Genomic DNA, 14,702 nt, shown 5'->3' with positions numbered 1-14,702 from the left:
AACACATTTTAGCACTCCACAAAAATGAATCACTAGCTGACAGATTTGTTTGGAACTTTGGGATTCTTGTCGTTTTGCATGCAATTCCACATTTTACTCTAATTTATTAAAAGTACAAAGAAAGATAATTCAGCCAAACCCGATGTTGTATATCAACAGTTTTAATTCTTTAAATCATTACTCATATTCTATATTCACTTTAATATGTGAAACACTGTATAAACCTTTTAACAATGTCTCTTGTCATTTTCCATACAAACATTTTGATGTGACTTAGATAAATCTTATGTTTTTTCTAGTTCCTTTAAAACATGAAGAATATTGTTCTACAATAATATCTAAGATGCTCCTTCCTGAAATGTTGAACTGACTAAAGTAAAAGCATAATATTTCTCAGCAATATTCAGCCAAGCACATTTTGGCACAAAATCAAGTAATTGCAAAAACATTCTTAAACAAAACAAAAAGATGAGCAAAATTGTAGTAAGACACATCAAAAGTTGTTGGTGTTATTGGTAAACTTTGGTAATGTGATCCATTTCAGTCGATAAATCATCCTGTATTTACAAGTGTTCCCCATTAACACACATTGTGGGCTGAGAAACCAACAACAACAACAAAAAAACTTCCTGGGTTCTTTGCTATAGATGCAAATATATTTCTATATTTTGCTATAAATTGCAATATATTTCCATCATAAAAGAGCCCTCAATTCTGCAAAAAAGGTGAAATGTCAAAGGTTGTTTTGACATTATTATTAAAATAGTCCACAAAATAGTCATTTTGTTCTAAGTAGAGAGCCAGCACATTTGGTCCCAGGATCATTGTTGCATTTCAAGTTATGGCTTCTTTTTAACTCGTTTTAATATGCTTAAATGACAATAAATCTTTCCAAAATAAAGACAAATAAATAAATGTAAAAACAAATAAAGCGCAGGGAAGAGACATTTACAAAGACCTCTCACAAACAAGAACATTTCAATTTCATAAAAACAAAAGCTTCTGGTTTTGCGTGCTCCAGCGTGTACAGTATAATCAGTAAAAAGCACTGTGTTAAGAGTATCTCACATACAGTACATACAAAATCTGAATGTTTCTGCCAGTACCCTTGCGAGCTGGATCATAAAATAGTTATGTTTGGTTGATTTAGGTACTTTTAGAATCATAAGAATAACATTTCATGCCACTGTCAAGTGCAAAGTCCCATAATTTGAATCTCCATATTGTGAATTCACGATGCTTTGGCATATCCTTATTGGTCCGTGGATGTCGAAAGCCATATGATTGAATTCCAAGGAGAAGGCATGTTGAATATTAACATGACATAAACGGCCACACAGAAGCTATAAGGAAAAAGTACTGGATACAACTAAATACTGTATGTATATACTGAAATGAATATTCATAATCTAAATAAGATTCTTCCCCTAAGTTTTAAGAGGAAGACTTGCTCATAGAGTCCAAAGTCTGTTCCATCAAAGCAGAAAACAGGCCAGTCTTGGGTAGATACTGAAACAATATTAGCAGTGTGAGATGTCCCGCTCCCGAGGGTCTGTAAATGTCTCAGCCTCTTCAGGAATGTCTTGCAAATCTGTATGAAAAAGATGAATAAACAGAACAGTTAACCAAATGGAGCTGACCAATGATCATTAATGATTAATACAATAGGATTTGGCCATTAAACACAGAGACAAGGCAGTTTAAAACAGAAGCCAAAACTCCAGAAGCTTTGGGCTGAATTTTCCTAAATGTCTGTCTGTCTGTCTGTCTATCTATCTACAGTTGTGCTCAAAAGTTTGCATACCCTGGCAGAAATTGTGAAATTTGATTTTGAAAATATGACTGATCATGCAAATAAACTGATTTTTATTTAAGGATAGTGATCATATGAAGCCATTTATTATCACATATTTGTTTGGCTCCTTTTTAAATCATAATGATAACAGAAATCACCCAAATGGCCCTGATCAAAAGTTTACATACCCTTGAATGTTTGGCCTTGTTACAGACACACAAGGTGACACACACAGGTTTAAATGGCAATTAAAGGTTAATTTCCCACACCTGTGGCTTTTTAAATTGCAATTAGTGTCAGTGTATAAATAGTCAATGAGTTTGTTAGCTCTCACGAGGATGCACTGAGCAGGCTAGATACTGAGCCATTACTTTGAATGAATAAAATAAATCTGACTTTCTATAGCTTGGTATTATTTAAAATATTACAATTACAAATTATTATAATTTTTTTGCATGTTTCTTAGGGGCTACTAGTTACAAATAAAAAAGGGATATGAAAAATGCACACACCACTCATGCCTGGGTCTCAGGAGGTTAAACAAATGGTTATGGATATGTTTGCTGCCTTTCTTGACCAAAATTAAATACAGTATTAAAATAAATAAATAAATAAAATAATAATAAAAATGATTTATTACATAAAAACAAAACAAACAAACAAAAAACCTTAGAATGGCGAAACATCTTCAACAATAAATATAGCCTAGATGTTCTTGAATACAATATACAGCATATTAAATACATTTAAAGTCACCATTCTCTTTAAAGCTGTAATGGAAAGTTGGAAAGTGATGCATTGTAATATGAACATAAGAAGCCACGCTAGTAAGGTTTGATTGTATTCTGTAAATACCTGCAAATATAACAGGTCCATGTAATGCATATGTACAGAACATCTGCATACATTCAGAATATTTACAGTATACTGCATACTAAATTCACTTCCAATGCAGTGCGAGTAGTGCGGCAGCATGCTATTTCAAACACACCTCAATTTTTTTTGGAGAAGCTTTAAAAGCCTTCTGGTCATATAGATTTATGTACATAAGGAATGTGTAAATCTGAATGACACTCTAAATGTCAAGTGTGATTGCTAGGTGTGTTTTCTATGAATCTACAACCTGCAATTTATACTTATCAATCTTACCAACATGCAATCACCTATATAAACCACCTATAATAAAATCTAACCAATTTTTTATTTAGTCTAAGGAGTTCCTACCTGAATCCCCCAAGAAAGTGTAGTATGCACTGGTGTGTGTAAGTTTGTGTGTCTGTGTGTGGGTGGGTGTGTGTGTGTGTGTGGAATGCTTAATGTGCTAAATTCAACGTGTATGTGTGTGAGGGAATCACATTGGTTGCATAAGCATGTGTGTAGGCTGCTATCAGTGTAACAATAGCAACTGCATAGCATTTAACATGCACAAAAACATACAGTATACTTGTGCTTTTGAAAACTCTGAATTGTTTGAAGTTTCCTCCCGTACTGTGTTTATATCTTTTATAATAATGTCACTCTGTGTCACCATGTCAATCTACTGACCTCTGGGGCTTTCTGAGCGAGGAGACACCTTTGCATCCACCTCATCGTCTTCATCATCATCATCAGATATCACGTCCACTTCCACATCACTGGATTCCTGCAAGCCATCTGATTGGTCCATTGATTCTTGGCTGGCCAATGCGGTGTCAGTGTTGGGGTCAGTATCACTTCCTCTACGAGCTGGTCGGGCCTTGAAGAGAAGAAAAGTTTTGACATGTTTTAAGTAATATGAACAAGCAGATTTCAGAACTACTGCGGAGGGAAAGATTTTCAGTGAATAACAAGGTAAATTTGGCCCTGTTCCCCACACAAAGTTTTCCCATGGCTTAAATTTTAGTTTAATGCACAATGAGCAAATAATGCTTTCTGGTTGTAATGTAATTTAATGGTAATGGTTTTAATGGTAAGCAAAGTTACAGGAAACACAGCTGGTTTCCTAACATTTCAATTGGGGTAAATGAGAGACAACCATTCTTGTGGAAATGACTAATACCTGTATAGCACTTTATCACAACATACCACTTGGCTATGGCAAATGGTTACCGTATAGTAACAGCTGCTGCTGTCTATTATTACTAGCAGGCTTAGCCTATTAGACAAAATAGACTTTTTCGTGTGTTATGTTGTAGTCTATCATGAGAGGAACAGGCTATGGTATATACAATGGGGTCAAAAGTCTAAAAATGCTTCTGTTTTGAAGTCTTCTCATTTCAGTTTTATTCATTACAAATGACAAATTAACACGATTAAGTGATTTGGTATGTCCCCCCTTTCCTTTAATGACAGCATCCTTTTGAGCTGGCATAGACTACACAAGTTTCTGCAAAATCTAATAATCGATGATATCCAGTATGATTTGAGAGAATCTTGTATGCTTCAGTGGAAGTAAGGAAATCTGACAAATTGAACAAATTTCGATTAGTTGCCTAAAAATAGTTCAGAACTGAATAATTTCTTATTTTATGTTATAATGCTTTCAATCTGTAAAAATCCTAATACCCCACTACATTCATAAATTATTTTTAAAATTATCATCCAAAACATGTAATCATACATCTACTATTTAGAGTCAAAGCTTGCTGAACTACTAAAAAAATAACTCACCTGTGAGCCTGCAGTACCAGTAGCATCCCCTAGAGTGGAGCTATTGGTCTTTAGATCCCTGAGCTGTTTCTCCAGCTGGGCTCTGGCTCTCTCGCTGTCCCTGAGTTTTCCCTCAGCTCCCCTTAGTCGACCTAGCTCCTCCTGCAAAAGACTGTGCTGCCGTTGCAGCAAGGCCATGTCACATGCACCATCCCGGGACAGGGAGCGAACCGGACGAGCCCCCACTGTGGCCGGGGACACAGGGTTCTCCCGTAGACAGAGCTCTAAGATGGAGTCCTGTCGAATCACCACACCCTAGGAGAGTACATGTTTTTTAATTATTTTTATTGTATTTAAATGTCATGAGCCATATTTGAACCTGCAGCACGGAGAGCAGAGGCTCAATTAATCTGCATTTAGTTTAAATACCTCCAACTCCAAAACTAAAATTTTTATTCCTGTGTTGGTGAATTTTTTATTGAAACAGGAAGTTGGTGCAGGATGTGTCCAAACATGATGATTTGCTACTTGCTATTGCTCATTGGTGGCAGGTGGTATTAGGGGGAGGGGCATTCTCATTCTAGAGAATTTGATTAGACAAAAAAATTGTATATGCTTCTGCATACAAGATAAGTCATCAATATTTTTAGTTAATTTTTCCATAAGAGAAAGACTGTAAATTTTAAATGCATTTATCGGCTAAAAGTTCATTTTATCTCATAAATATGGCCTTAAAACTTAGATATGGATTTCCTGGGGTCACAAATTACACTAGTCTCTTCGATTCGATTCTGTCAAACTTAAAATAGTGAGAAATCTAGCTGATTTGTTTGTCAATGTTTTCAGAGAGATATCTGTAAATGAAAGGTGCAATGCATCCGTACCTGTAGAGCGTGTAGCTGAACACTGAGATTCACCAGCCTCTGTGACACCTCCTGAAATACAAACCAATATTACAGCATTTCTATACACAGGACATAGATACACAGTTGAAGTCTATGCAAGCCTGGATATATGGGCATCCTTATTATTTGTGTTATTATTTGTGGTATTTTGCCTTCATACATGCATTCTGGTCTTGAATTAAATGTCAATACCTCACTTGGTGTCTTGTCCTCCATTTGATTCCCATTACCATCCTGTAGCAAAACAATTTATTTCGAAATTATTCACACAACCATAATTATGAACCAGATAGTTCATTCAAAAGCTTAAAGCTTAGTAAAGCACTGTCTTGCTATGTGTTCATGAAAAGAGACATGAGGCACAGCTTTCAATCAACAGTGGCGAGTCGTGATGCTGAGTTTTTGGTAGATTCAGGTCGCTATGGAAACCTATGAGTTTTAGATGGGCTTGGAAAATGACTCTTTTTTCTTTTTTTCTTCAGCATTACATAAAAGCTCAGTAATAGGACCATCTTGCTATGTACATCATTATTAAATTTTATGAATGTATTAGAACTATGTGAGGCTTGTGGATGAGAGAGAAGCAGAATAAATCATAATGAACAGCTTACTAACATTAAAAGTATCTAACAGCAAGCTATTCATCTTTTCTCTATGTGGCCATATGACTATGATTTTGCTTTGCATATGCAGGTCTTATCTACACTCAGACTGTAGACAAGACTAGATTAAGAAAATGTGAGTGGTGCTAGTCCGTGCAAGCACCACTAAAATGTTGTAACTGTTGATTAATATTAGTAGAAAGGCTCTTTCGTTTACCTCAGCAGATTGGTTCTCCTGAGAGCCATTGACTAACACCTGTTGTCCATCTGGAAGGAAGGACAAGCACATTGGTCAGATACAGTATATAGGGATATTTAGCCAATCTGAGACAGCAAAGTCGCATTCATTTACATGTTCAAGCACATGATGCTCTTTTGACACTCACTTATTACTAGTGCTCCAGTGTTGTTGTGTCCGTTGGAACTGCAATGGCGAGAAACCTCAAAATTGGATCCTAATAGCAGCTCTGTCAATCTGTCCACTGCAGAAGAAGAGAAGGGTACATCATGACATTTTACATTTCTTTTATAAATAACGTCTGTTGGCTGTCCCTCGGTCCAAGCAAAAATCTAAGGGGGATCGAGCTTTTTCAGTAGTTGCCCCTAAACTATGGAATAATTTTCCCCTTCATATTCGTTTGGCCCCATCTGTTGCGGTCTTCAAGTCTCAATAGAAGCCTTATCTCTTTTCTCTTTTGAATCTAGGGAATCTTAAACTGGAGTTATATGCACATACACTGTCCTTTTTAATATATAGTCTTTCCTGTTGAATTTATATTGCTTCTATGTATGTTATGTGTGGTGATGTTTCCATCGTTCTTAATCTTTTAACTGTTTCTAGATTCTTGATTGTGAAGCACTTTGGTCAACAAAACTGTTATTAAATGTGCTATATAAAAATAAGCTGAAATTTAAAATTGAACGCATCTATATGAACTCAGGCAGAATTTCCAAAATATTGTGCTGTGATGATTTGTCATTTTATTTGGAAGCTGGGTCGATTTTTAAATTGTTCGGACGCTTTAGTGTGATAAGTGTATCTGGGTGTGAATTTCTTTCCATTTTGTAATATTTGTTAAATTATCATTGCCGAATCAGATTTTGTGTGAAAAGGCCTTGAGACAAGAATTTTTAACATCCTTAAAACAATCAATGTAACTAAGAAGCAAAACTGCATGAGATAATAAGACTTTTCAGAGGATATTTCCTAAATTAATTTTGCTTTTCTTACCCCATTAGCAAAAAGTTTTTTTTTCTTGTTTTCAGCATAAATCTGTCAAAATTTGCCAATGAGGAAGAAAAAACTTAAACTTAAAGGGATAGTTACCCCAAAAAAGAAAATTCTCTAATTATTTACTCACCATCACCCATCCCAGATGTGTATAACTTTTTTCTTCAGCAGAACACAAACAAAGATTTTTAGAAGAATATTTCAGCTCTGTAGGTCCATACAATGCAAATGGATGGGGTCCAAAACTTTGAAGCTCAAAAAGCACATAAAGGCAGCATAAAAGTAATCCGCAACACTCTAGTGGTTTAATCCATCTTCTGAAGCGATCTAACTGATTTTGGGTGAGAACATACCAAAATGTAACTCCTTTTTCACTGTACTTCATCTTGCCATGGCAGTCTCAAGGCACAATCATGAATTCAAGCTGGATTACACTTCCTAGTACTTGACGTATGCGCAGAGCGCTAGATGGCGCTAGGAAGTGTCTTATGTCTAGAGTCTTATGGATTACTTTTATGCTCCCATTATGTGCTTTTTGAAGCTTCAAAGTTTTGGACTCAATTCATTTGCATTGTATGGACCAACAGAGCTGAAATATCTTCCAAAAATCTTTTTTTTTCTGCAGAAGAAAGAAAGTCATACACATCTGGGATGGCATGAAGGTGAGTAAATGATGAGAGAATTTTCATTTTTGGGTGGACCAAGTCTTGCTGTTTTATGCAATTTTGCTTTTAAAATAAACTGATCTTGTTTTAAGAATGTTTAGATATTTTTTACTGGAAAACAAGGAATACCCTGCTTTAGTTATGAATGTAGCTGTTTGTTTTACCCTCAGTTATGGCCTGAGTGAGGAGCTGTTCTCCACGTGGGGCTTGAGGCGACTCGGCTCTGAACAGGTTTCTGGAACACTGAGGCAGTATGACCTCGTAACCTCCCATGACCTCCGCCAAGTCGGAGAACAGGGTCACCCGCTCCTGAAGCAGCTCTAAAACTTCCCTATCTTTCTGCTGGATATCAGCTGAAAGAGTGAGAATAACACAGAGAGATAAAGAGAATCAAAGTGGGTATAATGTGTTGTTTAAAGATCAGTACGGGGGCTGTCACCACCATAGACTTTGAGGGGCATTGAGACACATGAGCATTGCAGAAAAAATATTGTTTTCTGTTGAATGGGCAGAATCAATCAAGTAAAAAGAGTTGCAAAATCCTAAAACGTAAAGCTTTATCTTTCAATCCTTCTGTGATGAACGCATTGTAGTAATTCATACATTTCTAAGTGTTTGTTCCAGTGTAAACAATTTATATAAAATCTGAATATAGCTTTGAGTGTGAATATACAACATGTAAGTGTAAAGGAATAGTTTACCCGAAAATCATTCACTCATCCTCACATTGTTGATAGATAGAATGTTAGCATGAATGTGAGTGATTTTTTGGGGGGTTTAAAACAAACCTTTGAGTCTTCGCAAAAGGGCCTTGTCCTCTGTTTCTATTAGTGGGAATTCTTCTCTTGAGGGGCAGCTGTGCAACAAAACGATAAAGGAGAATGACCATTAAAATACAATGTATTAATACAATTATTCTTATATGAATGTGAGTGTGTGAGCATGTACCTGCGGATGGTTTGCTGTATGAGTCGTATCCAGGTGTTTCTGTCATCTTTAGATGCAGCGTACAGCTCATACATCTCAGGTGGGCTGGATTCACTGCTGATGAGGAACAACCCTCGCTCCTGATTGGCTATGTCCCTCACCAACAGACTCTGCAGTGACACCACAGCAGATTTATCCTACAGAGACAATGAGAAGGAAAGATAAGAGAGATTTGTGTCAGAACTGTGCAACTTTTGACAACAACAGAAAAGAAAGTGTACATGACAGAACTGAAAAAGCAACAACAAATTAAATATAGGAAACATTTTATATTTTCTGAAAAAGATGTCAATGGTGCTTGCCCATGCAAAACTCCCTGCCAGAATGCTAGGGCATGCATTGCAATATGGTTGCTAGGGTGTCCTAGGTGGTTGCTTACTAGCTAAAGTCAAAAGGGCCCACTCCAAGTCTCTATTATTTTCTGACCGCTAGACATGGCTTGGGTACCTCCTTCAATGTAAGCCTATGGGATATTTTTCACACCAGGGTTTGTTCAAACCCCTAACCCTAAATATATAAGAAATAGAGATGCTTACCTTAGAATTTCTCATGCAATTTAACGCCACAATTTACGTAAGAATGGATTTGTTTACGTTTATGGTTATGTTTCATGAATGAGGTTCATCAGCTTTAAGAAGAAAATCTTTATATAAAATTGTATTAACTTACCAAACTCGCAAAGATGAACCTCTGATCTTTGTCTTGCAAGAATACTAGAATGTCAGTCATCAACAGAACCTGCACATCTAGATAACAAAGAAAACAAAACAGGGAAATACAGTACATTAAAGCACACACAAAAACTAGAACAATAGCTCATCTGTCTCTCTCTTTTCTCTCACAGACACATTTCATATTACACATCATACTTCCTTTTCACAATCACGTGCACCCGCTTTTTTCCCCTGCTCTCCAGCACACATTAATGTACCTTTGAGCCGAGAGCTAGGTGTTTTCCAGAGCAGCGTGCCCTCGTGTATCAGCTGTCTTCGCAGAAGTTCGGCCGGTTTGAACAGGGCTCCGGAGCGGAGTTTGGCCTCTGCCCGGGGGTCGACCCTGGAGCGGATCTCCTGCAGTCGTTGTGTCCTTTCCAGCTCTAATACTTGCTGATCCACTGAACAGAGCAGCTCGCGTATATGAGACAGAGCCTGAGACAGACCTGCGGCTTCCTCTGGATTGTCTGTGTTGTCACACACACACACAAATCAATGCACTTAACAGCAATGCTTTAAAGGTAAAGTGTGTAATTTCTGCACCACATCACCAAACACATTGCAAAAAAATAATGACTGCTTTTGAACAAGTTTCCCTAACAATCCCTGCCTTCCATTGGTTGGACAAACAACTAGCCCTGCCTCAAACTCACACCACTAGTTGAGCCGGTGTTGCTGTGTCAGGTAGAATGCTCATTCAAACCGAGCAATGTTTTGATAGCACCACAGACCCAAAGTGTTTACAATTTTCGGTCCCATTTTATATTAGGTGTCTTTAACTACTGTGTAGTAAGATTAAAATACATACAATACAATGTACTTATTGTGTAACTACGTGCTAGATTCACATTTGCTGCTACTGATGTTGAGGTACGGGTAGGTTTAGGGTTTAGGGTAAGGGTTGGGGTAGGGTTAGGTTAAGGGGTAAGGTTAACAGTGTAACTACAGATGTAATTAAATACAGGTACTTTAAATGTATGTACAATGCAACAACACATATGTACATAATAAGTATATTGTATCAAATTCTTAAATACATGGTAGTTAAAGACATCTTATATAAAGTGGACCCAATTTTCAAATGAATCAACCTAAGAATGGCTTGTCTAAACAACAGTTGTCTAAACTGGGATAGGAGAAATAATTTAAATGTTGAAAAAATTACATACGTAAGCTTTACACATTTTTGGCTAATTGGATTATGCTAACCAGCACAGAAAAAGCAATAAATAAATAAAAATAAAAAATAAAAAAATCAGCAGATTAAATTACTCCTACTCATAAGTAAATTTTTGGTATGCCCATTTGGTACACAGAATCTAAAAAGTCCATAACCAAGGGCCCTTTATAGATGTCACCTTCCTTGAGAATATGATCTCACTGTTACAGTGCTTTCAACGTGCATTTTACATACAGTTCACATAAGAAGGATGTGGAGACAATTTATAGACAGATGAGGGAGTTAGGTAGGAAAAGGGGAGTGGCTGTTTGAATAGTATTGACATACGTAACTTTTTACAACCTTTTTTGTCTCACCTTTGGTGTTGTCATGGATACGTTGCACCAGAACAGGGTATTTAGTGATGCGCTGAGTAACCAGCAGGATGCACTCCTGGAACCCGTGACGACGCAGAAGCGGACCGCGATTTGCCCTCTGAGAGAAGACGGAAGAACAAAGACAATAATAAATGGACTTTACCTATTTGTTCCCTAAAGATTTCTGCCTTTCTGTACAAGGGATGTCAAACCGAATTAATACTAAAGTTAAAAAGTAAGTAAATACCAGTCTTTCAATACTATCTGCACACTGCAAAAAATCATATTCTTAACCATAAAATAAATATAATTTCCGATATGTCCTAATGATCGTGAACTGCTCTGCAAAGGCTGGAAACTTTATTAACATCAACAAAGATTTCACAGCAAAAAGACATGTGTATCACAGTACAAAGTTGGCCATTTTGGAAGTGATATTTTCCAAAATATATATTTTCTTTTATTTTCCAGAAGAGCACAGAAACTTTAGACATATAGTACATTACATACAAAAGGTTTTTCAGCAAAGTACTGATCATGTTGGTGATGTAGAGGCTTTAGAAAATCATGTATCAAATATAATACAATTTATAGGGTTACAGAATATTTTTTTTATTAGTAAAATTATATATAAATCCTTAAAACAAGATCAGTTTACTTAAGAAGTAAAATTGCATTGCAAGATCTTAAGTCTTGTTTTCAGAAAATGTACAGTATATTTAATATAAGAGTATTTTATCTTTCAGTGCTATACTAAATTGATATTGCTTTAAAGACCCTGTAAAATCAAAATGCTTTAAGTCCATATCTATTAGCCTTAAGGTCATCTATATGCTAGTGTACTTCTAAACTTTGACAAAATTAGTTTTCAGAAGATATAAGCATTTAAAATCTGCCATCTCTCTCTTCCGGCTAAAAAAAGACTCAGGAACACCCATGACGTCACATGGCTGTAACGTCCCTCTACCTACATCTTTTCAGCGCATCTGGCTGTGTTCTAACTGCCGCTGATAATGCCATCGCAGGGCACTTCGAAGAGAGCACAATCAATGCCGTAGGGTCGTTCAAAACAGATTTTCCAATAAGAATCGTTTAAAAAGTGAGTTCTGACTGACCGTTATCACCTTTCAGCCATCTGAAGCTCTCACAGTGGAGGGTAATTGTCTTAGAAGGGAATAGGGCATAAGGATGATCACTTGTAAATGGGACGCGGCAACGTGCCAACGTGGGAACTGGATGTGAGAAAAGCTGCTGGAGTTTATTTATATTTTTTGTGCTGCCGGAGGGATGTACAGTACCAGTAAGTGTCCTTTATTCTTTATGCTTAGTGTATTGTGATTCAAAACATGGATATATGATCTTTTACTCGCTTGTTTGTCATTCAACTTGCAAAGCGGCTCCAGCCTCGTCATGAACAAAAACCATGATGTGCTGTGTGCGTTTGAAGGCTGGTTATGAATTAATGCTCTCAGATCATCGTTTGGTTCTAAAAGTCAGTGGAAAAGCTGGCCAGTATTGAGACTGTTTCCCCTGTAAGTGGCTCTGTCATGAGCAGCATGGTGAAAAGGGGTATGTATGTTTGTGGCTGTTAACTAAAGCCTATTGGCTATTTAAAAAAATGGGACAAATCGTTCTATACGTACCGCCCCCACTTTCTTTTTCAGTAGGAAATACGTCAAAACACCAAATCGAACCACTCTCGTCAAAGCACTTCACGGGCACTTTAAGCTGTCACAGTTTTTAGGTGACAAGAACAGTCCTCCACAGTCTAGACTGTCTCAATTAACAATGCTCAGTCCGAACTTCACAGCTTTCGAAGGCGTAACCTATGAATTGGGACACAGCCATTGTGTGTACGTATGTGTGAAACACCACGTGATTACAGAGGTGTAAAACTTGTTAGCGCCATCCATTGGCCGATTTCTTTCAAATTTCTCACAGACCTCTAGGGCCAGGAGTCGAACAGGCCCACCAAGTTTTGTGCTGATCGGCCTCCGATAACCTTGTCTAATAGGTGCTCAAACTTCATTGGCCGATGGCAGCCATGTTTTTTGAGATACACCAATGTCCTCATAGACAGTCATGGCACCCTGGACAAAGACACAGCATGCCAATTTTCAACTCAAAATGAGATTGAAGCCATTAGTACACACACCCACCATCATTTATCACTCTGACCTTCCACTGTGGGTCGGATGTTGTCTCAGCCACGTCATAGTACTGCGCAGGTTATGCGAACATGAATCGCACATTTTCATTTTTGGGTGATCTATGCCTTTAAGTTGGTCCATCAGCTAGACCAACAGGAAACCAGAATAAACTAGCATGGAACAGCATGAAATTTCATGCTGGCCTAACTTAAGCTGGTAATTTGAGCAGGGGTATTCTTACCCGTATAAAGAGCTGGAGTCTCTTGTCTCTGGCCAATAGCTCTTTGTAAAGTTTGACAGCCTTCATATGACGACTGCAGAACTCGGCATAGGCCTTCAGCATCTCGTCACCACTCTGACCTGAGAACTGAAGTGCACACAGTACAGACACTATGAGCATTTCTTTCCTTGAAACCTGAAAGCTTTTAACCTCCCACTCTCATACTCTCGGGGAGAATGACACAATGTTTCTCTTTCAGTAATTTTTTGTTTCTTTCATTTTGACTTTCCACTGACATTCACTCTGAGACATAACATCATGTCTTTCACCTAAAAAAAATTGTGCGTTTATATGTGACATTTTAAACTGGCGTTCAAAACAGATATATTCATCCAGAATCACGTACAGCAGGCCAATTGCAACCACATGCATTTACAAATCCAGCACGTAAGTACTGAAATCCTGTTCCGCTTACACAAACACACACTCTTACCTGTTTTATGAGCACATCACTGATCTGGGTGATGGTGAAATTGTTTGTGCTGTTAGGTTGAAGGCTGTGAGCTCGGCGTGCGAGGAGCTGCGTGAGGAAGTGTGTGTGTAGCGACAGCAGCCGCTCCAGGCAGGGGAACATTGCATGCACCACCCCAGGCTCCAGTTGCACCTCCTCCAGCATGCCCCGCCTGAACACCCCCTCCATGATCCTCAGGGTCCGTACGTGATGGAGTTCAGTCTGGATCAGCTCTGAAACAGCATTGGGAATGGCATCAGAGAGGTATTATGCTATTATCAGGATTCCAACAGTCATGGAAAACCTGGAAATATTATGGAATTTTAACATTGTCTGTTGCCTGGAAAATTCATGAAAATGAGTAAAATGTCCAAACTTATGGAAATATCTATAACGTATATCATTTTTTGTCTAGTTTTTCTCTGCTCTAAAATATTTCACGAGCTAGATATTGTTTTTTTTTTAGAATAAAACTTGCAAGCCATAGTGATGTTGCATTAGTAAGTGATTCATTATTCTGAGTCAGTTCTTTTTAATCAATTAGTTGAAACAGTTCACATATCGTCTAAATGATTCATTTTCTAATAGGTTTGAATCGAAATGATAAAAAAAAAAAAAAAAATCTATATCCAGTAGTCACAAACACCTAGAAAAGTCATGGAAAAGTAATTGGTCAAAAAAGGTAGAGCCTGGTTTTATGGTGAAAGAAAACCCTGCAAAAATGCCAGCTTACACCAGCATGCATTTCCAGCATGGAGT

General features: G+C 37.5%; 1 protein-coding gene across 3 annotated transcripts in view; it reads right to left on the bottom strand.

The window, feature by feature from the left end:
* Positions 1-145: 145 nt before the first annotated feature.
* The window catches only part of LOC127425677 (rho guanine nucleotide exchange factor 2-like), a 78,282-nt gene continuing 63,725 nt past the window's right edge, over positions 146-14,702 (bottom strand). For all 3 annotated transcript variants that reach the window (XM_051671881.1, XM_051671882.1, XM_051671883.1), the window contains 15 exons: positions 13,926-14,176; positions 13,454-13,579; positions 11,063-11,180; positions 9,745-9,993; positions 9,483-9,559; positions 8,775-8,950; positions 8,615-8,682; positions 7,991-8,179; positions 6,317-6,412; positions 6,148-6,197; positions 5,521-5,562; positions 5,308-5,358; positions 4,445-4,738; positions 3,341-3,530; positions 146-1,591 (listed from right to left, as the gene is read on the bottom strand). In XM_051671881.1, the coding sequence (XP_051527841.1) occupies positions 1,521-1,591; positions 3,341-3,530; positions 4,445-4,738; positions 5,308-5,358; positions 5,521-5,562; positions 6,148-6,197; positions 6,317-6,412; positions 7,991-8,179; positions 8,615-8,682; positions 8,775-8,950; positions 9,483-9,559; positions 9,745-9,993; positions 11,063-11,180; positions 13,454-13,579; positions 13,926-14,176 (2,048 nt within the window). In that variant the 3' untranslated portion in view covers positions 146-1,520. The remainder of the gene's footprint in view (positions 1,592-3,340; positions 3,531-4,444; positions 4,739-5,307; positions 5,359-5,520; positions 5,563-6,147; positions 6,198-6,316; positions 6,413-7,990; positions 8,180-8,614; positions 8,683-8,774; positions 8,951-9,482; positions 9,560-9,744; positions 9,994-11,062; positions 11,181-13,453; positions 13,580-13,925; positions 14,177-14,702) is intronic.

Source organism: Myxocyprinus asiaticus, chromosome 34, assembly GCF_019703515.2.
Source record: "Myxocyprinus asiaticus isolate MX2 ecotype Aquarium Trade chromosome 34, UBuf_Myxa_2, whole genome shotgun sequence".
NCBI lineage: Eukaryota > Metazoa > Chordata > Actinopteri > Cypriniformes > Catostomidae > Myxocyprinus > Myxocyprinus asiaticus.
This window is presented reverse-complemented; position numbering and strand designations above follow the sequence as displayed.